The 23,430-nt window shown below is 44.4% G+C and overlaps 1 protein-coding gene across 6 annotated transcripts; it reads left to right on the forward strand.

Moving 5' to 3' along the window:
* Nucleotides 1-134: 134 nt before the first annotated feature.
* Nucleotides 135-16,948, forward strand: LOC106563296 (PH and SEC7 domain-containing protein 1). Of its 6 annotated transcripts, none has more exons than XM_014128778.2 (14): nucleotides 135-428; nucleotides 3,447-4,121; nucleotides 7,326-7,416; nucleotides 7,932-9,159; nucleotides 9,345-9,425; nucleotides 9,555-9,726; nucleotides 11,395-11,484; nucleotides 11,624-11,667; nucleotides 11,898-12,070; nucleotides 12,181-12,251; nucleotides 12,408-12,553; nucleotides 12,786-12,930; nucleotides 16,187-16,333; nucleotides 16,491-16,948. In XM_014128778.2, the coding sequence occupies exons 2-14, from the start codon at nucleotides 3,600-3,602 to the stop codon at nucleotides 16,773-16,775; spliced, it is 3,195 nt and encodes a 1,064-aa protein (XP_013984253.2). In that variant the 5' UTR covers nucleotides 135-428; nucleotides 3,447-3,599; the 3' UTR covers nucleotides 16,776-16,948. The 6 variants fall into 6 exon arrangements, with proteins under 6 accessions (XP_013984253.2, XP_013984251.2, XP_013984252.2 ...); XM_014128776.2 differs by lacking the exon at nucleotides 135-428 and adding an exon at nucleotides 2,292-2,851; XM_014128777.2 differs by lacking the exon at nucleotides 135-428 and adding an exon at nucleotides 2,679-2,851 and having other exon boundaries at nucleotides 3,452-4,121.
* Nucleotides 16,949-23,430: the final 6,482 nt, after the last annotated feature.

Below are 23,430 nucleotides of genomic sequence, written 5' to 3' on the forward strand. Positions count from 1 at the left end.
TGCTTGTGCGCATCTGTGCCTTTAGGCTGTGGGCGGGCCCAATGCTCTCAGGTGTCTTTGTGCTATTTCGCTCCCTGCCAATCACAATGTGGTTTTTCTTTATTTTTGTTGCCTCTTCCCCTGTTTTTGCAAGGCATATCCATGTTGCAGATGAGCAGAGGGAGGTGGAAGTCTGGGATCTGTTGCCTGGAGATGAGGTATCTCTCACAGAGGAGGAGTGGACTAGGACTTGCGACATGCATCCTCTGTGACACCCCAGGCTAGCGCTGTGTAAGTGAGAGAGGCTAGAAAACTTGTCATCTGAGGGATTACACCTTGTGCACTAAGCTGTCTGTCTACATGGCAATAAAGAGGTTTTTCCCCCCAGACTGACTTAAAGCCTTACTAACTCACTGGTCATATGATACCCCCTGAGAAGGCTTTAAAGGGTAAGTCCAAATTGAAGTTTACTATGAAAATGGCAAGTGTTACTCTCTGAAAGTAGTTTGTGTTTGAGTTTTTAATGATCTCAGGCATGTTATTAGTTTGCTGACAGCAGTAGTGTTTATTATCTGGTGTTTCCACACATGAATAATATATATTAACCTTGTTATCCTGTTGGTGTTGATGGTTTCATTCAAGTTTGTGGTTTGGTTTGTGCATCGTTGTACTTGTCATGTAGAGCCTTTGGGTGTGGTGTTGAAGAGTCAATGTGGTTACAGTCAGTTTGGCATCTCACTCTGATAGACTGTCTCAACAGCTAGAGTCCCATGCATAGTGCCTGCCAATACAATGGTCCACTGGTAGGGGATGATCCACATAATCACTGGGACATCCACAAGTTCATGTAATGGTTCATCAGCTGCGCTAAACCTTTGCCATTGCCTTGTACCTGTTTATTAGACCTTCATTTCCTGAATTTGGTTCAAATATGCTCAACAAAAATATAAATGTAACATGCAACATTTTCAAAGATTTTACTGAGTTACAGTTCATATAAGGAAGTCAGTAAATTAAAATAAATAAATTAGGCCCTAATCTATGGATTCACATGACTGGGAATACAGATATGCATCTGTTGGTCATAGATACCTTACAAAAATGGGACTCACAATGGGGCCTCAGGATCTCATCACGGTATTTCTGTGCATTCGAATTAACATTGATAAAGTGCAATTGTGTTCATTGTCTGTAGTTTATGCCTGCCCATACCATAACCCACCACCACCATGTGTCACTCTGTTCACAACGGTGACATCAGCAAACCGCTTGCCCGCACGACTCCATACACGTGGTCTTTGGTTGGAGGTACTGACAAATTCTCTAAAATAATGTTGGAGGTGGCTTATGGTAGAGAAATGATCTGGCAACATCTCTGGTGGACATTCCTGCAGTCAGCATGACAATTGCACCCTCCCTGAAAACTTGAGACAACTGTGGCATTGTGTTGTGTGACGAGACTGCACATTTTAGTGGCCTTATATTGTCCCCAGCACAAGGTGCACCTGTGTAATGATCATGCTGTTTATTCAGCTTCTTGATATGCCACACCTGTCACGTGGATCGATTATCTTGGCAAAGGAGAAATGCTCACTAACAGAGATGTAAACAAATTTGTGCACAAAATGTGAGAGAAATACATTTTTTGTGCGTATGGCACATTTCTGATATATTTTATTTCGGCTCATGAAACATGGGACCAACACTTTACATGTTGCATTTAATATTTTTGTTCAGTGTAGTAATGCTGGTATTTTAAAGGACACAACTGAAATCTCTCTCTTATTAACTTTAAGAACCTGAAGACTTAATCACCAGCAACATTCAAATCCAAGGTCAGAGATTATTGTTGTTATTACAACAAACAATAGATAGGCCTGTATTGTGCCTGCATGAAGGGAACAATGTTCCTCTAATTAGATAACTGTAACCTATGACCTGAATACCTTCAAATATTATACCTAAAGAAAGATGATGACTTTTATGAGCGAGTCACTAGTCTTTATCCAGACTCCAAAGTAAGAGTAATCTAGTTTATACAACACACACCTGGATCTTTATACAATCTCAGAGATCTGAAAATCTCATTCACACAGATTCAATGAGGAAGTATGGGGTGCAAAAAGAAAGTATCTATCTAACATAAGTTTATACCGTTCTTTAATGTCTTTAAGTGGAGCGCCAGCCTAGCACCCTAACAGGAAATGAGAAGTGAGCACCCACACAGGAAGTGTGGCCAAGCACGGTCCCGGATGTTGGTTATGTGATGTGAGTAGACTATTGACAAAAAGGCTGAGACTGAAAGAAAGAAATGGAGTGAAAGTTTATATAGAGGGAATAGGAGGTATTTGAACCCTTTTCCAAGTCACCCTTCTTTTGATGACAGTGCAATTCTCAAGACTAGAGGCTTAGTATAAGGCTTCACATGAATTGTTACAAAAATGCTGTGTTTATATCAGGTAGTGTCCTTGGTATGGATCAACAACATACTACTGTATATCTTAACTGATCTCCTCAGAGTAGTTCCATGGACCATGACCTATACATGTACATCATGGTAGCTCAAGTTGATGGTTAGCAGTAGACATGAATATTCAGGATACAGTGAAACCACTCACACCCCCACCATCTGGCTCTCACTCTCTATTTCTCTCCATCTTTGCTCTCCAACTTCTCTCTCTCTCTCTCTTTCTGTAAAGGCTGCTCTTCTGTGGTCAGGAAGTAAATGCGCCTCTGTAATGTTTCAGCAAAAGTCATTGCAAAGCACATCCGCTGTGCCACGCCAAAAGAGAGAGAAGTCAACAGGGTTTATAAAACAACCTCTTCCTTAAAATATATTAACTGGATAGTGTTTGGTATGCAGAAGTGAATGGTGAGTGTTGGCTTACATTTTAATATGTTTTAGAGACACTGTTTGTCATTGAACGGTGCCTATTTGTGTATGATGTGTGAGCGTGACATGAGCCACCACTGGTCTACATTTTAGGATGTTGGCTTTCTGTCAATTGAAAGAGTGCTAATCTCACACCCTAGTCCATTTTTTTTTAAATAATACAATTTACAAATTGAAATTTCACACTGTAATATTCTTGATATATGAGTCAGGTGTTGGGGAGTGTTGGGGAGTAGATTTTAGCCTGCAGAGTAGTATTTCCTCTTCGATTTACTGTACCTGTTTAGATTGGCTTTCATTTGGCAGATGACTCAGTTCGCCACATATGTTTATTTATAAACAAGTGCCAGAATGATTGATCTCCTCAAGGTGTACTTAAAGAGAACCTGTCTTTAGCTAAACATATTGTCTTACTGATTTATTTTCATTTGAACATTAGCCCTTTACAAACACTACTTGTTTGACATTACTCTGGGAATTTATGAGCGAGTCACTAGTTAGTTTGAATGAATGTTTTGCCATATTTTATTGTACGTGAATGTTCTTGCTTTACGGACCTCGTGCACATAACTAGGGCAGCACCGGAAGCTAACCAACCACAGGAGTCAACCATGACAGCATCACTTTGACCTAATTCCAAGATGGATGCCCTGCCCAGCACAGAGGAACGAGACTAAACTAAGTTGAGACATATCTCTCTGCTTAGGACTGAGTGAAGAGAGAGGTTATGGAGGGGTCTAGGGTGCGCTCTCCTCTCCCAGACCTCAGGGAGCCAGATAGCCAGACATGGCCCAATATGGATCTCCCACTACAGAGCAGGCCACCGGAGGAGGCTACTGGGTGGAGAGAGATGGAGGAGCAAGTGAACCTGATGGACAGGGAGAAAGAGGATAACTCTCTTCAGACTGAGGAGCCAGAGGAGCACTGGGATTCCATGACTTTACCTGTGTACCCCATGATCCATCCCAGTGTCCCTCTGTCCTTTGCCACGGTGCAGTGGGACATAACCGACCTCTCCCCTGACATGCCCTACCCCATGACTGACAGCCCGGCCGATGAGCTGGACTCCAGTGGAGCGGCCAGTCTGGACTGGACTGTGAGTCCCCTGTCCCACCACCAGCAGCAGGAACATCAAGCCTGTGTAACAGGAATCAACATAGAGCTGTCTGTCCAGGAGAAGACACATAATCACAACGGACCGGAGCAACAGCTGCCTTTGGACACAGACCAGAGTGAAAGCTCCCCTCGGGTACGTCAGGCAGACAGGAAAGGATTGTGGTTATGTGTCTGTTGTCATTTGAGATTATGTTGCTGTGTGTTTGTGTCCATTTTTGGACCTTTATTTCCTGTGTGCATGTGTGTGTTTGTCTGTGAAAGTACAAGAGAAAGAGAGTATTTAGGATGAGAAATGGCTCTACCTCTGTCTATTCATAGATTATATACCAGCATTTAGGTTTCAGTCGTAGGTTGAGATGAGGTGGATGGAATATACAGTACCAGTCAAAAGTTTGGACACACTTACTCATTCAAGGGTTTTTCTTTATTTTGACCATTTTCTACATTGTAGAATAGTAGTGAAGACATCAAAACTATGAAATAACACATATTGAATCATGTACAGTGAGGGAAAAAAGTATTTGATGCCCTGCTGATTTTGTACGTTTGCCCACTGACAAAGAAATGATCAGTCTATAATTTTAATGATAGGTTTATTTGAACAGTGAGAGACAGAATAACAACAAAAAAATCAAGAAAAACGCATGTCAAAAATGTTAGAAAATGATTTGCATTTTAATGAAGGAAATAAATATTTGACCCTCTTAAAGGGAGTGCTCCTAATCTCAGCTTGTTACCTGTATAAAAGACACCTGTCCACAGAAGCAATCAATCAATCAGATTCCAAACTCTCCACCATGGCCAAGACCAAAGAGCTCTCCAAGGATGTCAGGGACAAGATTGTAGACCTACACAAGGCTGGAATGGGCTACAAGACCATCGCCAAGCAGCTTGGTGAGGTGACAACAGTTGGTGCGAATATTCGCAAATGGAAGAAACACAAAAGAACTGTCAATCTCCCTCGGCCTGGGGCTTCATGCAAGATCTCACCTCGTGGAGTTGCAATGATCATGAGAACGGTGAGGAATCAGCCCAGAACTACACGGAGGATCTTGTCAATGATCTCAAGGCAGCTGGGACCATAGTCACCAAGAAAACAATTAGTAACACACTACGCCGTGAAGGACTGTAATCCTTGAGCAAGGTCCCCCTGCTCAAGAAAGCACATATACATTCCCGTCTGAAGTTTGCCAATGAACATCTGAATGATTCAGAGGACAACTGGGTGAAAGTGTTGTGGTCAGATGACACCAAAATGTAGCTATTTGGCATCAACTCAACTCGCCGTGTTTGGAGGAGGAGGAATGCTGCCTATGACCCCAAGAACACCATCCAAACCGTCAAACATGGAGGTGGAAACATTTTGCTTTGGGGGTGTTTTTCTGCTAAGGGGACAGGACAACTTCACCGCATCAAAGGGACGATGGATGGGGCCATGTACCGTCAAATCTTGGGTGAGAACCTCCTTCCCTCAGCCAGGGCATTGAAAATGGGTCGTGGATGGGTATTCCAGCATGACAATGACCCAAAACACACGGCCAAGGCAACAAAGGAGTGGCTCAAGAAGAAGCACATCAAAGCCCTGGAGTGGCCTAGCCAGTCTCCAGACCTTAATCCCATAGAAAATCTGTGGAGGGAGCTGAAGGTTCGAGTTGCCAAACGTCAGCCTCGAAACCTTAATGACTTGGAGAAGATCTGCAAAGAGGAGTGGGACAAAATCCCTCCTGAGATGTGTGCAAACCTGGTGGCCAACTACAAGAAACGCCTGACCTCTGATTGCCAACAAGGGTTTTGCCACCAAGTACTTAGTCATGTTTTGCAGAGGGGTCAAATACTTATTTCCCTCATTAAAATGCTAATCATTTTAGAACATTTTTGACATGTGTTTTTCTGGATTTTTTGTAGTCATTCTGTCTTTCACTGTTCAAATAAACCTACCATTAAAATTATAGACTGATCATTTCTTTGTCAGTGGGCAAACATACAAAATCAGCAGGGGATCAAATACTTTTTCCCTCAGTGTAGTAACCAAAAAAGTGTTAAACAAATCAAAAAATATTTTAGATTCTTCAAAGTAGCCACCGTTTGCCTTGATGACAGCTTTGCACACTCTTGGCATTCTCTCAACCAGCTTCATGAGGTAGTCACCTGGAATGTATTTCAATTAACAGGTGTGCCTTGTTAATTTGTGGAATTTCTTTCCTTAATGCATTCGAGCCAATCAGTTGTGCTGTGACAAGGTGGGGGGGGGGTGTGTGCAGAAGATAGCCCTATTTGGTAAAAGACCAAGTCCATATTATGGCAAGGACAGCTTTCAAGTAACAGACACAGAGTTCAAGTAACAGACACATCTCAACATCAGCTGTTCAGAGGAGACTGCGTGAATCAGGCCTTCATGGTTGAATTGCTGCAAAGAAACCACTACTAAAGGACACCAATAAGAAGAAGCGACACGAGCAATGGACATTAGATCAGTGGAAATCTGTCCTTTTGGTCTGATGAGTCCAATTTTGCGATTTTTGGTTTCAACCGTCGAGTCTTTATGAGACGCAGAGTAGGTGAATGGATCATCTCCGCATGTGTGGTTCCCACCGTAAAGCATGTAGGAGAAGGTATGATGGTGTGGGGGTGCTTTGCTGGTGACACTGTCTGTGATTTATTTAGAATTCAAGGCACACTTAACCAGCATGGCTACCACAGCATTCTACAGCAATACGCCATCCCATCTGGTTTGAGCTTAGTGGGACTGTCATTTGTTTTTCAACAGGACAATGACCAAAAACACACCTCTGGGCTGTGTAAGGGCTATTTGACCAAGAAGGAGAGTGATGGAGTGCTGCATCAGATGACCTGGCCTCCACAATCACCTGACCTCAACCCAATTGAGATGGTTTGGGATGAGTTGGCCGCAGAGTGAAGGAAAAGCAGCCAACAAGTGCTTGGCATATGTGGGAACCCCTTCAAGGCTGTTGGAAAAGCATTCCAGGTGAAGCTGGTTGAGAGAATGCCAAGAGTGTGCAAAGCTGTCATCAAGGCAAAGCGTGGCTACTTTGAAGACTCTATAATATATACACTTTTTTTTGGTTACTACATGATTCCATATCTGCTATTTCATAGTTGTGATGTCTTCACTATTATTCGACAAAGTAGAAATTAGTAAAATAAAGAAAAACCCTTGAATGAGTAAGTATGTCCAAGCTTTTGACTGGTACTGTACATATCAGTCATCTGAGAGCCAGGTCCCTTCTGTCTGAGTGCTGATCATCCCACCTCTTTCTCAATCACAAGTTTTCCCCAGCTTGATGTTTATTGTTGACAGCTGCTTTTGCAATTCCAGGCATGTGATACACCAAGGCCATATGTGGAGGAGCATGCAGCACACACACAAGAAGAGGAGGCTTCAGCACAAGAGCTATTTGAGGACCATGGTGAGTGCAGACCGAAGTCACTTTCGCAAATGCACCATGGGCATACTCTAAGATTTTTATTTTAACATGTGTTGACATATTCTGATAGTTGCTACCCCTTCAAATGCATTTGACCTCTCACCTCTCACTTTGACTTGATCATATAGTATGTTGAGTGCATAGGATGTTGGAGGCACCTTAATTGGGGAAACAGGCTCGTTCTAATGACTGGAGCTGAAAAATGGAATGGTAACATGGTCCCGTGTGGCTCAGTTGGTAGAGCATGGTGTTTGCAACGCCAGGGTTGTGGGTTCGATTCCCACGGGGGACCAGTACGGGAAAAAAATAATGTATGAAATGTATGCATTCACTACTGTAAGTTGCTCTGGATAAGAGCGTCTGCTAAATGACTAAAATGTAACAAATGACGCCATTCTATTTGCTCCCTTTCGGACATTATTATGAGCCGTTCTCCCCTCAAAAGCCTCCTGTGATATTGACTTGGTCGATATTAACATGGGTATCTGTGTGTTTAGACTCTCTTTCAGGGAGATGTCCATGGCCAGAGGAAGGGATAGGACAGTCTGTGACAGAGGAGACTGTCACACCCTCTGACATAGATCCTAGCTCTGTACAGACAGCAGAGTCCGAGACTAGGTCGGATACTGAGAGTTTAGACTCTGTGCCGGGAGAGAAACAGGAACAGACTGGCACAGTCCTGACTATACAGATCAACCCGGAGCAAGGATCCAGCTCTACGGACTATGAGGAGAAGGAAGAGGAGGAGGAGCAGACTGTGACTAATTTATCTTATAATGGAGATTGTGACGAGCAGACAGAACAGATAGGACAGTCAGAGGGGAGGGAACAGTCGGACAGTGAGGAGGAATCAGAGACTATAGAACTCTTAGAGCACCTGCTTGAGCCAGCTGAACTGAAAGAACAGTCAGAACTCTCAGAGAAGTCTGAACACAGTGGGCAGTCAGAGCCTAACCACACAGAACAGAGTGAATACGGGAACAATACCGAGACAACAGAGCAGCCAGAAGACTCTGAGAAACTTCTAGAGTCCGACCAGGTAGAGCATTCAAATCAGTCAGGGGAGGAAGACCAGCAAACTGAAGAGGCCCATTTACAACAGGCAGAACAGTCAGAAGTAACAGACCAGTCAGAACAATCAAAAGAATCAGAGCAGACGCAACAGCCAGAGCAAACTATGCACTCGGAGCAGACAGACTTTTCAGTGCAGGCAGAACCATCACAGCAGACAGAACACTCTGAAGATTCTGAGCAGTCAAAACAATCAGGGGACATGGAGCAGACAGAGCAGTCCGAGCAGACGGAGCAGTCCGAGCAGACAGAAAACAAACCAATACATTCAAAGCAGTTAGAAGAATTACTTTTCCTTTGCACAGAGGAGCTTGAACAGACAGAACAGTCACACCAGACAGAAGACCAGAAACACTCAGGGGCTGAACAGCCAGCGCAGACTGCACTGACTGAGTTGACAGAAGAGCTTGAGCAGACAGAGCAGGTAGAACAATTGGAACAGAAAGTGTGTACAGAGGATTCATGTTTGCTGCCCAGGGAAGGAAGTGGAGAGCAACTGGAGTCTCAGGTACAGCAGATAGAGGCCTCAGAACCAGTGGTGGTCCATATGAATGGTGGAGGTTTGGACAGGGAGAAGGCCTGCAGGCTGGCTGAAAGACTCTACAGGCTGGACGGGATCCACAAGACAGATGTGGTCAAACACCTGGACAAAGAGTAAGACCAAAGGCTGCAAAACATGGAGTGGCCACACTTTACATTACATAGGCCTTATGCAGTAGTAACTATCAGGGTAATTATCCATGCTAGTAAGTACTTTCTGAGTTTTTTTGTCCTCATAATGTGTCACCTTGAGTCATGAACTTGACCTGTCTTTGTCTCCCGGCCCCTCTCTAATTCAGCAATGACTTTAGCCGAGCCGTTGGGGAGGAGTACCTCAAGTTCTTTGACTTCACCGGTCAGAGACTGGACCAAGGCCTGAGGTAAGTCCTTCACACTTTCTAATTAGATTTTTCCTAGTTCACTGTAATAGTAACAAGTAATGGTCTCAAATGAGCATCTTCCATCTGTAAATGATGTTATATTTCCTTTATTTTGCCCTCCTCTCCCAGGTCTTTCCTGAGGGTGGTGGTGCTTATCGGTGAGACCCAGGAAAGAGAGCGGGTGCTGCAGCATTTCTCCTGTCGATTCCAGCAATGCAACCCTCACACCTTCTCCTCTTCCGGAGAAGTACTCACACTCACCTGTTCTGTGATGCTTCTGAACTCTGATCTGCATGGACAGGTGAGTCCTCACTTCACTGCAAATGTGTAGGTATTTAGGGTTTTGAATGTATACACAGTTAAACCAGGGGAGGACCATCCTCCTTAGTGAATTTCAGAAAAATAAAAAGTGTGAAACAAAACAAAGTTATCCTTTTTAGATAAAGCTATACTAAATATTTTCACGTCACCAAATAATTGATTAAAATACACTGTTTTGTATTAAAAGTCTACAGTAGCCTCAACAGTACTCTGTAGGGTAGCACCATGGTGTAGCCGGAGGACAGCTAGTTTCCATCTTCCTCTGGGTACATTGACTTCAATACAAAACCTAGGAGGCTCATGGTTCTCATCCCCTTCCATAGACTTACACAGTTATGACAACTTCCGGAGGACATCTTCCAACCTATCAGAGCTCTTGCTGTATGAACTGACATGTTTTCAACTCAAAGGATCAGAGAATTAATCTAGTAGTGAAAGCATAAGCTACAGCTAGCTAGCACTGCAGTGCATAACATGTGGTGAGTAGCTGACTCAAAGAGAGAGAGAGACAATAGTTGAACAGTTTTGAACAAATTAGTTTCTTAAAAAATGGAGAAGCAAAAGAGAGCGAGAGCTAGCTATATTTCATTGTGTTTTTTTTTTTTTACTTACCTATCTAGCGAATGCAGCTAGCTAGTTTAGCCTACTCAAATTCCTGGCTCAAACAGAGAGGGATGCTATGTTAGCTGGCTATGGCTATCCAACACTGTAACTCTTCTAAGTCAAGGTACGCTTTTGGTTTGATTTATTCCCAACGGGGCCCAACGGTGTAACTGCTTGCTGTACACTGTACTGCAAGATTGTAGCGGGTTTATTGCGAGTTAGTTAAAATATTTAGCTATGTTGACTATGATGTTAGCTAATATGGTGACAACGATGTAGGCTGTGTGTAGCGGTTATGGTATGACGTTTTGTTTTGGAAAGGATTTTTGCCTGGTCAGCTACTGTATTGTGCACTGAAGTTGAAAGGAAAATGTGAGAGGAGAGCGTGTAGATGCGAGAAGGAATTATACAATGAGCAAATGATCATGTGGCTGCTATGTGGCTGCTATGTGGCTGCTATGTGGCTGCTATGTGGCTGCTATGTGGCTGCTATGTGGCTGCTATGTGGCTGCTATGTGGCTGCTATGTGGCTGCTATGTGGCTGCTATGTGGCTGCTATGTGGCTGCTTTGAATTGAACTGTTTGTGGTGTTCAAGGGTTTATTTATTCTGCCGATTCTGTTGAAATGCATTTCTTAAACGGAAGAAAATGGAATGAAACGGAGTTAAACATACCTGAATTTGGCCAATAGAAACTCTCGTTTGCGACTGTTGGACTACTGATTACACCTTAGCTAGATGCAGGCAAGAGTGTGCAAGGCGGTATTGAATGTGTCACGGTCTGTCACCTTGATTACTGAAAAATGTCTCTCGACCTGTGCACCTACGTTGTAAACTTGAATTTGTTGTCATGATGGGTATAGGGACAATTTTTGAGTATCATGTAGTAGCCTAAACCTATCGATGTTACATTGAACTGGGTGAATGGAATATGAATGACAGTCATCCAATATGCTGCAATAGAAATAAGATCATCCTCAGAAAAAATCAAATTAAACAGCACTGACCGCTACTGAGTTAAACATTGTTTTTGTGTCTGTCCTCAGAATGTGGGCAAACCCATGTCTGTGTCCAGCTTCGTGTCCAACCTGGATGGGATGAATGAGGGTGAGAACTTCAGTAAGGAGCTGTTGAAGGTAAGATTATCCTTCCTCATTCTACACCTACTCAATATTTCAGTAGATACTGTTAACTGAAAGAACAGTGTCTGTAGCAGTCTGAAGTAGCCCGTTTTAATGGAAGACTTCAGTGTCCTTTCTCTTGTTTCTTTCTCAGGCTCTCTACAACTCCATTAAGAACGAGCCTCTGGAATGGGCAGTGTAAGTAGTCTGACTTAAGAACAAGGTAGTGGGTAGCATTATTCTATACTATTTACCACCACCTTTTCAGTCTCCCCTTGGACATGGCTGATTTACATACAGCTTCCTCTTCATGTTGCTTTCTCCAATATATTGTGGTTGTGTTACACCTCTCATATTTTCATTGTTTTTACATTTCCTTTCCATTGCTTCTTCATTCCTCCCCTCATCTCGTCAATCGCCCTGTTCAGTGATGAGAAGGAACTGAAGAGCTCCATGTTGTTGGCGGAGGACGCTAAAGAGGACGCACCCTTGCGCTCCAAGAGCAACCCGTTCCAAGATGTGCCGCATGACAAGAAGGCCACAGTGTTCAAACAGAGCTTCCTCAAACGCAAGGCCCACGCTGACATCGATGGCAAACGCAGTGAGTTGGACTGTGACACTGTTTGCACGAAACCATAGGAACTCAAATATCAGGGCAATAAAGTGTGTACAAAGCGTCATAGTGTTTGATAAATCCTTTGTGTGTGACAGCTCCTTGGGGGAAGAGAAGCTGGAAGATCTTCTATGGAGTGCTGAAGGGAATGGTCCTCTACTTACAGAAGGTTAGAGTCTCCTCCTCTTCCTCCTCTCCCTCATCTTGTCACCTCCTCTTATTCCATACTTTCCATATCACGGCCTCATGATAATGTTCTGGATGCCTTTCACACGAATCCCTCACTGCTTGTTACCCTATCCAACCTCTTCTCCCCCCCCCTCAGGATGAGTATACGATGGAGTGGCAGAGTACAGAGGAGGTGGTCAGTGTGCACCATGCCCTGGCAGAGCAGGCAGCAGACTACACTAAGAGACCACACGTCTTCCGCCTGCAGACCGCTGACTGGAGGGTCTTCCTCTTTCAGGCCTCGTGAGTCTATGTAGTGTGTATGTTTGAGAGACCGGAACTGTATCCATGTAGTATTGGAGTTGTGAATTTACATTTGTCACACAAAGGACTAATGTGTTTGACTGTTTGGCGGTGTGAAGGAACAATCGAATCAATCAGGATGCAGCAGTCCAATAATCCTGTGACTTTATGTACAAAGATATGATTAGATATGTTATGTCTTCTATGTGCACGGTTCCCTTGTTGTCCCCAGCTCCACAACAGAGATGATTTCATGGATCAGCCGTATCAACCTGGTGTCAGCCCTACACTCCTCTCCTCCCTTCCCTGCTGCCGTGGGCTCTCAGAGGAAGTTCTGCAGACCCATCCTGCCTGCCTCGCAGTCTGCCCACTCACTGGTACTGTACTCACATACCCTCTTGGTTCACTCTCTGTAGTCCCAACTGCTTTGTTTTAGTACGTTATGTATTCATTTTTGTGGGGTGTGATATTTAGGAGTCTAGTAGTACGTTGAGACTGTGAACTCAGCAAAAAAAGAAATGTCCTCTCACTGTCAACTGCGTTTATATTCAGCAAACTTAACATGTGTAAATATTTGTATGAACATAAGATTCAACAACTGAGACATAAACTGAACAAGTTCCACAGATGTGACGAACAGAAATGAAATAATGTGTCCCTGAACAAAGGTGGGTCAAAATCAAAAGTAACAGTCAGTATCTGGTGTGGCCACCAGCTGCATTAAGTACTGCAGCGCATCTCCTCCTCATGGACGGCACCAGATTTGCCAGTTCTTCCTGTGAGATGTTACCCCACTCTTCCACCAGGGCACTTGCAAGTTCCCGGACATTTCTGGGGGGAATGGCCCTAGCCCTCACCCTCCGATCCAACAGGTCCCAGACGTGCTCAATGGGATTGAGATCCGGGCTCTTCGCTGGCAATGGCAGAACACTGACATTCCTGTCTTGCAGGAAATCACGCACAGAACGAGCAGTATTGCTGGTGGCATTGTCATGCTGGAGGGTCATGTCAGGATGAGCCTGCCGGAAGGGTGCCACATGAGGAAGGAGGATGTCTTCCCTGTAACGCACAGCGTTGAGATTGCCTGCAATGACAACAAGCTCAGTCCGATGATGCTGTGACACATCGCCCCAGACCATGACGGACCCTCCACCTCCAAATCGATCCCGCTCCAGAGTACAGGCCTGTGTAACGCTCATTTCTTCGACGATAAACGTGAATCCGACCATCACCCCTGGTGAGAAAACCATGACTCGTCAGTGAAGAGCACTTTTGCCAGTCCTGTCTGGTCCAGCGACGGTGGGTTTGTGCCCATAGGCAACGTTGTTGCCGGTGATGTCTGGTGAGGACCTGCCTTACAACAGGCCTACAGTGAGGGGGGAAATTTGATCCCCTGCTGAACATCACACCTGCGGGACAGGTACAGGATGGCAACAACAACTGCCCGAGTTACACCAGGAATGCACAATCCCTCCATCTGTGCTCAGACTTTCCGCAATAGGCTGAGAGAGGCTGGACCCAGGGCTTGTACAGTGAGGGGGAAAAAGTATTTGATCCCCTGCTGATTTTGTACGTTTGCCCACTGACAAAGAAATGATCAGTCTATAATTTTAATGGTAGGTTTATTTGAACAGTGAGAGACAGAATAACAACATAAAAATCCAGAAAAACGCATGTCAAAAATGTTCTAAAATGATTAGCATTTTAATGAGGGAAATAAGTATTTGACCCCTCTGCAAAACATGACTAAGTACTTGGTGGCAAAACCCTTGTTGGCAATCACAGAGGTCAGGCGTTTCTTGTAGTTGGCCACCAGGTAGTTACCCATCCACGACCCATTTTCAATGCCCTGGCTGAGGGAAGGAGGTTCTCACCCAAGATTTGACGGTACATGGCCCCATCCATCGTCCCTTTGATGCGGTGAAGTTGTCCTGTCCCCTTAGCAGAAAAACACCCCCAAAGCAAAATGTTTCCACCTCCATGTTTGACGGTTTGGATGGTGTTCTTGGGGTCATAGGCAGCATTCCTCCTCCTCCAAACACGGTGAGTTGAGTTGATGCCAAATAGCTACATTTTGGTGTCATCTGACCACAACACTTTCACCCAGTTGTCCTCTGAATCATTCAGATGTTCATTGGCAAACTTCAGACGGGCATGTATATGTGCTTTCTTGAGCAGGGGGACCTTGCGGGCGCTGCAGGATTTCAGTCCTTCACGGCGTAGTGTGTTACTAATTGTTTTCTTGGTGACTATGGTCCCAGCTGCCTTGAGATCATTGACAAGATCCTCCGTGTAGTTCTGGGCTGATTCCTCACCGTTCTCATGATCATTGCAACTCCACGAGATGAGATCTTGCATGGAGCCCCAGGCCGAGGGAGATTGACAGTTCTTTTGTGTTTCTTCCATTTGCGAATAATCGCACCAACTGTTGTCACCTTCTCACCAAGCTGCTTGGCGATGGTCTTGTAGCCCATTCCAGCCTTGTGTAGGTCTACAATCTTGTCCCTGACATCCTTGGAGAGCTCTTTGGTCTTGGCCATGGTGGAGAGTTTGGAATCTGAATGATTGATTGCTTCTGTGGACAGGTGTCTTTTATACAGGTAACAAACTGAGATTAGGAGCACTCCCTTTAAGAGTGTGCTCCTAATCTCAGCTCGTTACCTGTATAAAAGACACCTAGGAGCCAGAAATCTTTTTGATTGAGAGGGGGTCAAATACTTATTTCCCTCATTAAAATGCTAATAATTTTAGAACATTTTTGACATGCATTTTTCAGGATTATTTTGTTGTTATTCTGTCTCTCACTGTTCAAATAAACCTACCATTAAAATTATAGACTGAAACTTTCTTTGTCAGTGGGCAAACATACAAAATCAGCAGGGGATCAAATACTTTTTTCCCTCACTGTACAAGCCCTGGGTCCAGCCTCTCTCAGCATATTGCGGAAAGTCTGAGCACTGATGGAGGGATTGTGCATTCCTGGTGTAACTCGGGCAGTTGTTGTTGCCATCCTGTACCTGTCCCGCAGGTGTGATGTTCAGATGTACTGATCCTGTGCAGGTGTTGTTACACGTGGTCTGCCACTGCGAGGACGATCAGCTGTCCGTCCTGTCTCCCTGTAGCGCTGTCTTAGACGTTTCACAGTATGGACATTGCAATTTTTTGCCCTGGCCACATCTGCAGTCCTCATGCCTTACAGCATGCCTAAGGCACGATCACACAGATGAGCATGGACCCTGGGCATCTTTCTTTTGGTGTTTTTCAGGCCTCTTTAGTGTCCTGAGTTTTCATAACTGTGACCTTAATTGCTTACTGTCTGTAAGCTGTTAGTGTCTTAACGACCGTTCCCCAGGTGCATGTTCACTAATTGTATATGGTTCATTGAACAAGCATAGGAAACAGTGTTTAAAATCGTTACCATGAAGACCTGTGAAGTTATTTGGATTTTTACGAATTATCCTTGAAAGACAGGGTCCTGAAAAGGGGACGTTTCTTTTTTGCTGAGTTTATGTTCTCTAGTTGTGCTGGGCCAGGTATGGTAATCTGATACTAGATCTATGGTTAGGGACACTTTCTACCTGGAGTGTGTTCTGAGCCTGTTCACTGAGCCTGGCTCTCTGCTGCCCCCTGCAGGAGAGACAGCTGCAGTCCCATGCAGGCATGCTGGAGTCCTTCCAGGAAGACCTGGCCTACCTGCAGCAGAGTCTCCCTGACGGGCGCAGGGCCAAAGCCAAGGAGATGGAGGAACACCGAGTCAGAGAGGAGTACCTGCAGCATGAGGTGTGTGTGTGTGTGTGTGTGTGGGTGTGTGTGTGTGTGTGTTTTATGTGCATATGGGATTGACCACAATGTTAAGTTCTGTGACAGTATCGTAATGCAGGCTACATTTTTTCCCCCTTCACTCCATTAGATGTCTCATTCCTTCCTCTCCCTACAGAAATGTCGCTACGAGGCCTACATCCAGATGCTGGAGGTCTGGAAGGGTTTGAACCAGTCAACTGAGACTGAGGTGGGAACCAGCAAGCTCAGCCTGTTTGACAGAGCTGTGTGTAAGGACACAGTGGATGAGGAGGGGGAGGAGGGAACCCTGAAGAAGTCCCACTCCAGCCCCTCCCTGGATCTGGAGATGGCCTCGCAACCCGTGGTCAAAGTTAAACGCAACATCTCGGAGAGACGGACCTATCGCAAGATCATCATACCGAGACGCAACCAGGAAATATGAGGGCAGGTGTCCAAAAGTGAGACACATATAACTCTGACATGACTTTTCAATGGCTTTTTTTAGGACAGGGACAATGTGTTACTTCCAAGCACTGTCCTTTTAAGTTTTCATTTTCAGCTTGCACTTATTCAGCAAGAAGGCAAAGGTCAATAAAACAGAATGCATCCCTCAGGGATCTTGTTTGAGTCCTTTTGTTTGTTACATTCTCTCTTCATAAGATAAAAGTATTTTAGTTCATATTCGTGCACTATCAATTTAACAAAATTAATTGAACCTCAGAAGTCGATGTTTCATGCTGACGGGTCAAAAAGAGTAATAGAATCAAATCAAATGTATTTATATAGCCCTTCTTACATCAGCTGATATATCAAAGTGCTGTACAGAAACCCAGCCTAAAACCCAAACAGCAAGCAATGCAGGTGTAGAAGCACAGTGGCTAGGAAAAACTCCCTAGAAAGGCCAAAACCTAGGAAGAAACCTAGAGAGGAACCAGGCTATGAGGGGTGGCCAGTCCTCTTCTGGCTGTGCCGGGTGGAGATTATAACAGAACATGGCCAAGATGTTCAAATGTTCATAAATGACCAGCATGGTCAAATAATAATAATCACAGTAGTTGTCAAGGGTGCAACAAGTCAGCACCTCAGGAGTAAATGTCAGTTGGCTTTTCATAGCCGATCATTGAGTGTATCTCTACCGCTCCTGCTGTCTCTAGAGAGTTGAAAACAGCAGTTCTCGGACAGGTAGCACGTCCGGTGAACAGGTCAGGGTTCCATAGCCGCAATGAATGTCTCCTAACGATTTTAATCCCCCAAAACCCACATGGACCTACCTACACCTATGAATTTGCTGTGAAATGTTGAGATTCCTATTTATTTCTATTAGAAATGTGTCTCTGCAGTTACAAAATCTTACTCGTTTGCTCTGTATGGCCAGTGTGGAACTCTAGCCACATGAGGGTGCTATACAACAGTGTATCACACATCAAATCAAAATGAAGGCCTAAAACAGTTTGAAAAATTATGTCAATATGCTCATTCCAGTTATGCAGTCTTGTATCTTCTATGTCATTTTATATAAACCTATTTGGATTTCATCTCCATGAAAGACTATCATTACTCATATCATTACCAAGCCCTGCAATGCCAAGAGCTGAGCAAAGAAAAGAGTCCCCTCATCCAGCTGGTCCTGGGGCTGAGTTCACAAACCTGTTCTACTAACACACTGAAGCCTCAGGACCAGAACATCCAATCAGAATAAACCAAATTACAACACAGTCAAAACAAAACTACATTGCTTATTGGGAAACACAAGCACAAACACAAAGCAAAATGCAGTGCTATCTGGCCCTAAATCGACAGCACACTATGGCTAAATATTTGACCATGGCTACTGATCAAAACCTTAGAAAAACCTTGACAAAGTACAGGCTCAGTGAGCACAGCCTTGCCATTGAGAAGGGTAGACACAGGAAAACCTGGCTCCCTGTAGAGGAAAGGCTGTGCGACCACTGCACCACAGCAGAACCTGAGACGGAGCTGCATTTCCTGACAAAATGTCAAAAATATAAAACAATTAGAGAGTGTCATTTCCCCAAATATGAAACCCTTATTCAAGGTTTCAAAGACCTCTCTGATGAGGATAGGCTACCCGTCCTGTTGGGGGAGGACGCAGAGAGCTGTGTGTTGGCAGCGCACTTCATTGCTGCCTGCCATAAGTTGAGGGACAGTGTCTGACAGACCAATAAACCTGCACATGTCCTCTACTGTATGATTATTGTTATTGTTGAATGTATGGTTATTTTGACCCTTGGTTATTGTTGTTACTGTTGTCCTGTTGACAATATTTGATTCTCATTTTTTATTTATTTTTATATTGTAAATATACAAAATAAGCTTTGGCAATATGTATATTGTTACGTCATGCCAATAAAGCGAATTGAATTGAATTGAATTGACTACCATAACATTTCACTGTAAGTTTCACAATTATTTGATTAGGCTTCTTGAGTTTAGAATGAAAACAGTTAAATGACCCATCCCAGTTCTTTGAGCTGCCAGTCACGTATGCCCTTGTCAATAAGAATGGCGAAAAGGGATTTAATCGTTTTTTGATCTCTCGTGGCACGTGGAGGAATTCTGGGCCGTTCTTTTTCAGAGGGACATCTTCAGCCGCGGTCAGAACAGGATGTTTCAGAAGACCCTCACATTGCTCCTTAACGTCACTGTTATGGATGACACACAGGAATGTGACGTGACAATAGGTAAAACAGTGAGGAACACAGACAATACAGATGGGACAAACCTTTTCTGACTGGACTAGTCTCTTCAGGATCAAGAATAGTATCTTGAACAGAAACATGCATACATTCAGAAATACATTATACATAATTTGCTTGGGCACCAAGTTTATCCTGGCGTACTAAGGCCCAGAGTTTTTCTTGTTCAGGTCATCTGGTAATAAGTTAAGGACCCTTGTCATGAGACATGGGTTCATCGAATGTGTCATTTTACGATATTGCTGATACAGGACCTGGGTTAATGTGATAGTGCTTATTTGTGTGTATTTTCTGTTAAAATGGTTCATATTCATTCATTTGAATAACAACAGACCGTTAAGATAAAGTCCGATTCTAAAGATGCGGATGATTGATTGAGCGAATGATTGGCAGGAGCTTCAGGCCATGACAATGCTCCGGGTGTGTCTGCCTGATAAGCTAAAAAGACGCCATCTTGGATAACCTTCATGTTCTTGGTCTGTTGTACATGAATTGCAACAGTAGGAGAAATCCAGAAATCCTGCTCTTCTGAGGCAATGTTAACCTGTTAAACACATGGACTTTCACACATTCACATCGGGTTTCTTCTTAATGCATGCAGGGTACAAATTGCAGTGAATACTTTGGCTTTCATCAATGGAGGGTCTTGACCCAGGCTCTATACATGTTCTCTAGACCATGACAGCAGCAGTGGTGCTGGGTTGGAGTGCCATCTTGCTCCTCCACTCCACACAAAGAGTGGCCATGGCAGTGAGGCAGACAGGACAGCCTTGCATTAGCAGAGGTTAGGGCCATACTTCAGATGCAAAGGTCCTGTTTTTGTTCCCCCCCTCTACTCCCCATTCTGTGGGTTGAAGAGCTTTGTGGCGCTCTGTCAGGGCTGGTTGGGTAATTAAAAAGGCAAGGCCAGAGTTGTGATCATTAGGGGCTTGTCCAACGCTTGCACTGGGCAGTGGACTCAGAATAAGCCCCTCCACACATAAGGTCTCTCCCTGTGAAGCATGCACACAAACACTCATCCTGTGTTGAACGCTATCCAACATTCCAAAAGCTCTAATATAGACACACACACACACACACACAGTATTTGTCCCTGTGCTTTATTTTCTCCGTCTGTCTCTCCTGCCTCTGCCCTCAATGTCCCTCCCGACACACATTGCCCATCTGGTGCTGACGCCTCACACGCTCCACTTGTTACTTTTTATCTTTTATCCGCACAAACCATTTATTTGTCTCTCTCTCCCCTCTGTATTCGATGTAGCTTTTTACTCCCTCTACCTCTCCCCATCCTCTTTTATATCCTTGGCCTTTCAGTCGCTCCACTCTTGACTGCTGGCGTCGTGGCGTGGCTTTCTCTGTGGCCCGGCTCTTGAATTCTACTCTTTTCTCTCTGTGATCTTTTCAGGAGTCTCTTTTCCATTCGGACCCTCGTCCCCCCCCTTCACTTATCCACTGTCAGCTCCCTCTGTGTCCACTTGAGTTAGAGAGTCTCCAGTGGGATAAGAAACACAACGTGCTCCATCTCATACTTATGCTGTTTCTCTAAATCCGGTTGTTTATCAGTTTTATTGTCTCATTTCATTTGATTCATGTCATCATCATATTTCTTATTGTCCTCTTCCTATTTTATTTTGCCCCTTTTCATAGGTACCAGATGTGAGGGCATGGAGGCTAGAGAAGTCCAGAAATAGCATTAGACACATCCTTTTTTTCAATTCCCCATTTTAGACTCAGAAACCAGACATATTCATTTGATTTGCTAAGCAGACCCAGGCCTAACATGAATAATACTTCCACGTTCTACTCTTTCCTCCATACCCTTTAGAATGTAAGCCTTTGTACCCTAGGAGTCTCTCACTGGAACAGCTAAGGTAAAGTGCCTGGCTTAAGGGCATTTCAATGCATGACCTAACTTTGCACTCTCCACTTCCACACACTCCTGCCTGGGACAACACTCCCTAGGCAGGGATTCAGTGCTTCTCAGACACGGGCGCTGCAAACAAACATAATGACACGTAGAATAGGGTTTATAGGCGACGTACAGTACGCTGCGGATAGATTTTTTAATCTGGGCAGGCAGGACAAACACGTATGTTGACGGTGTTTCCTTTTCAATCTGAGTTTGACCGAGTTTTAATCAGTACTAGTGAGGGGTTTCATCTTGGTGCTATACGTGATAGATCTGCGTAGAAAATGAAATGTCGAGTGTGAGGAGAGTATGTTTTGAAGCATCTGATAGAGAGAGCAGTGTTGGTCTTGGTTGACTCTGTCTCCATGTCCAGAGTTCAGGGCTTTCCCTCGGGGCAGTACCTGATACCTGGCTGATTTTATCCAGGTGGTTGTATATAGGAGTGTGTGTGTGTGTGTGTGTGTGTGTGTGAGTCCGGAAGGTGTGTGCTTTGAAAGGTGCGTTCCTCTTGATGTCTCCAGTCAATAGAGCTTCCTGCCCTCAGGGCTGTGTGCTAATAGGCCAGTCAAACAGAGGGCACCTGTCTTTCACCTCCCATCTACCACAGGCTCACCGTCTGTTTGACCACTTCGATTGTTTTAAGTCCTTCTATGGTTTAATGGACAGATGAGATCCTTGAAGTTACTGATGGTACTCATTATAAATGTTTGAGGAAGAGGAACTGTTTTCAATGGTATAATTGAAAGAAGTAGTACACATATTAAAATCTGTAGATTAGTAATCGCTGAAGCTTTTCTCACGTTTATTCTGACAGAAGAAATATATCAATGATGACATCAGAGACCGTTTGGAATTGGTGAGAAGGTGTCATTCCAGGACAATGAGCTCATTTTAAATAGTTTGAAAGAGAAACCTTCTTGTAACGGACCGACAGGGCTCACACTAATGACCGCCGCTCCGTCCTAATCAATAAATGAAGGTGACGTGTTCAATCAAACAGTCTGGATTAAGTGCTTTTCTCCAAGCCTCAAAGCCTGTCCTCACAGAAAACATCCGGCAGACGAGACCCTCAGCGCAACCTTGTAGCCCCGCAATTCACAGTTTAAAACAACAGCAGCCTGTGTTTCATTTAGGCACACAAATATTGTCCTGTGCACTATGCTTATTTGCGAGTTGGTTCGCCCAATGTCTCAGGCCCAGAGATAAGTGGAGAAGTTTCCAGTTGACTGGCGCGGGACAACTCTGACCCGTCATTCCACTGATTGCCACACACTCCTCTCTGCACTGCCTTTTTGGCAGCAGCTACTCCAGGGGCCTCTATCTATCTCTTAGTTTGTCCCAGTAATGGCTATGGCACACACATACACACACATGCACCACACACACACACACACATACACACACATGCACACACACACACACACACACACACACACACACACATGGACGCATGTGTACACACACACCGCTCTGTCCCTCTCTGTGTTAAATGTAGTTACCCCAAGCCCCCAGCGCTCTCCCCATCCTGCTGGCTTTGTCTCCCCTCAGCTGTTCCGGCCGGGTGCCTGTATTGTGCTGCCGGGCTCATTACTAGAAGCACTGTGGCCCAAAACCTTAACACTAATAGGCCCACTGTCGCCCAGAGCCAGGCCTGGGCTGGGAATTGTGTGTGTGTGTGTGTGTGTGTGTGTGTGTGTGTGTGTGTGTGTGTGTGTGTGTGTGTGTGTGTGTGTGTGTGTGTGTGTGTGTGTGTGTGTGTGTGTGTGTGTGTGTGTGTGTGTGTGTGTGTGAAAGAGAGAGAGAGAGATGAAGTATTTGTGTTGTAGTTGTTTGTGGCAGTATTATGTTGTTTTCGACTCTTTGGCTGCAGGATTGTTAATGTTTAACAGTTGCTGTCATTATTTCCCTGGCAGTCCGTCAGCTGGCTGGGTTTGTGGAGGCTTTGGAATTTGAATTTGATGCTTTGGGGGGATTGCCTCATTTTGCAGCCATTAAAAAAAAGAGGGGACATATACTTTAAAGCTCCTCTGTGTTTCAGTATGTGGATGTGATGTGTGTTTCGGCGTGTCTGCACAGGGAACTGAAAACAATGTGTTCCATTCGTTTGATGGGAGTGGGGCATCCCACTTCAACAACAACGGAGAAGGGAGCGTTGTCTTAAGTACACAGGACAGGGCAGAGAGTAGAGGAATAGAGTGAGCATGAGGGTCGCAACTTGGATAGGAAGGAGAGGTGTGAAGAGGAGAGAGAGAGAGAGAAAGTGAGAGAATGAGGGAGGGAGAGGGAGGAAGGAAGACAGAGTATACAGTAAATAAAGAGATGTCATGAATCATCTTTGTCAGCTGAGTACTGCCCTGATTACACTGTATTGCTTGCCAGTTATCGTTGATATTGTTTGCTTAAAACAATTTTTCAAAAGGGAGCTTAGCCTTAATTTCATTTGATTTTTGCATTGTTTTAGTGCTTATTTT

This window comes from Salmo salar, chromosome ssa11, assembly GCF_905237065.1.
Source record: "Salmo salar chromosome ssa11, Ssal_v3.1, whole genome shotgun sequence".
Taxonomy (NCBI): domain Eukaryota; kingdom Metazoa; phylum Chordata; class Actinopteri; order Salmoniformes; family Salmonidae; genus Salmo; species Salmo salar.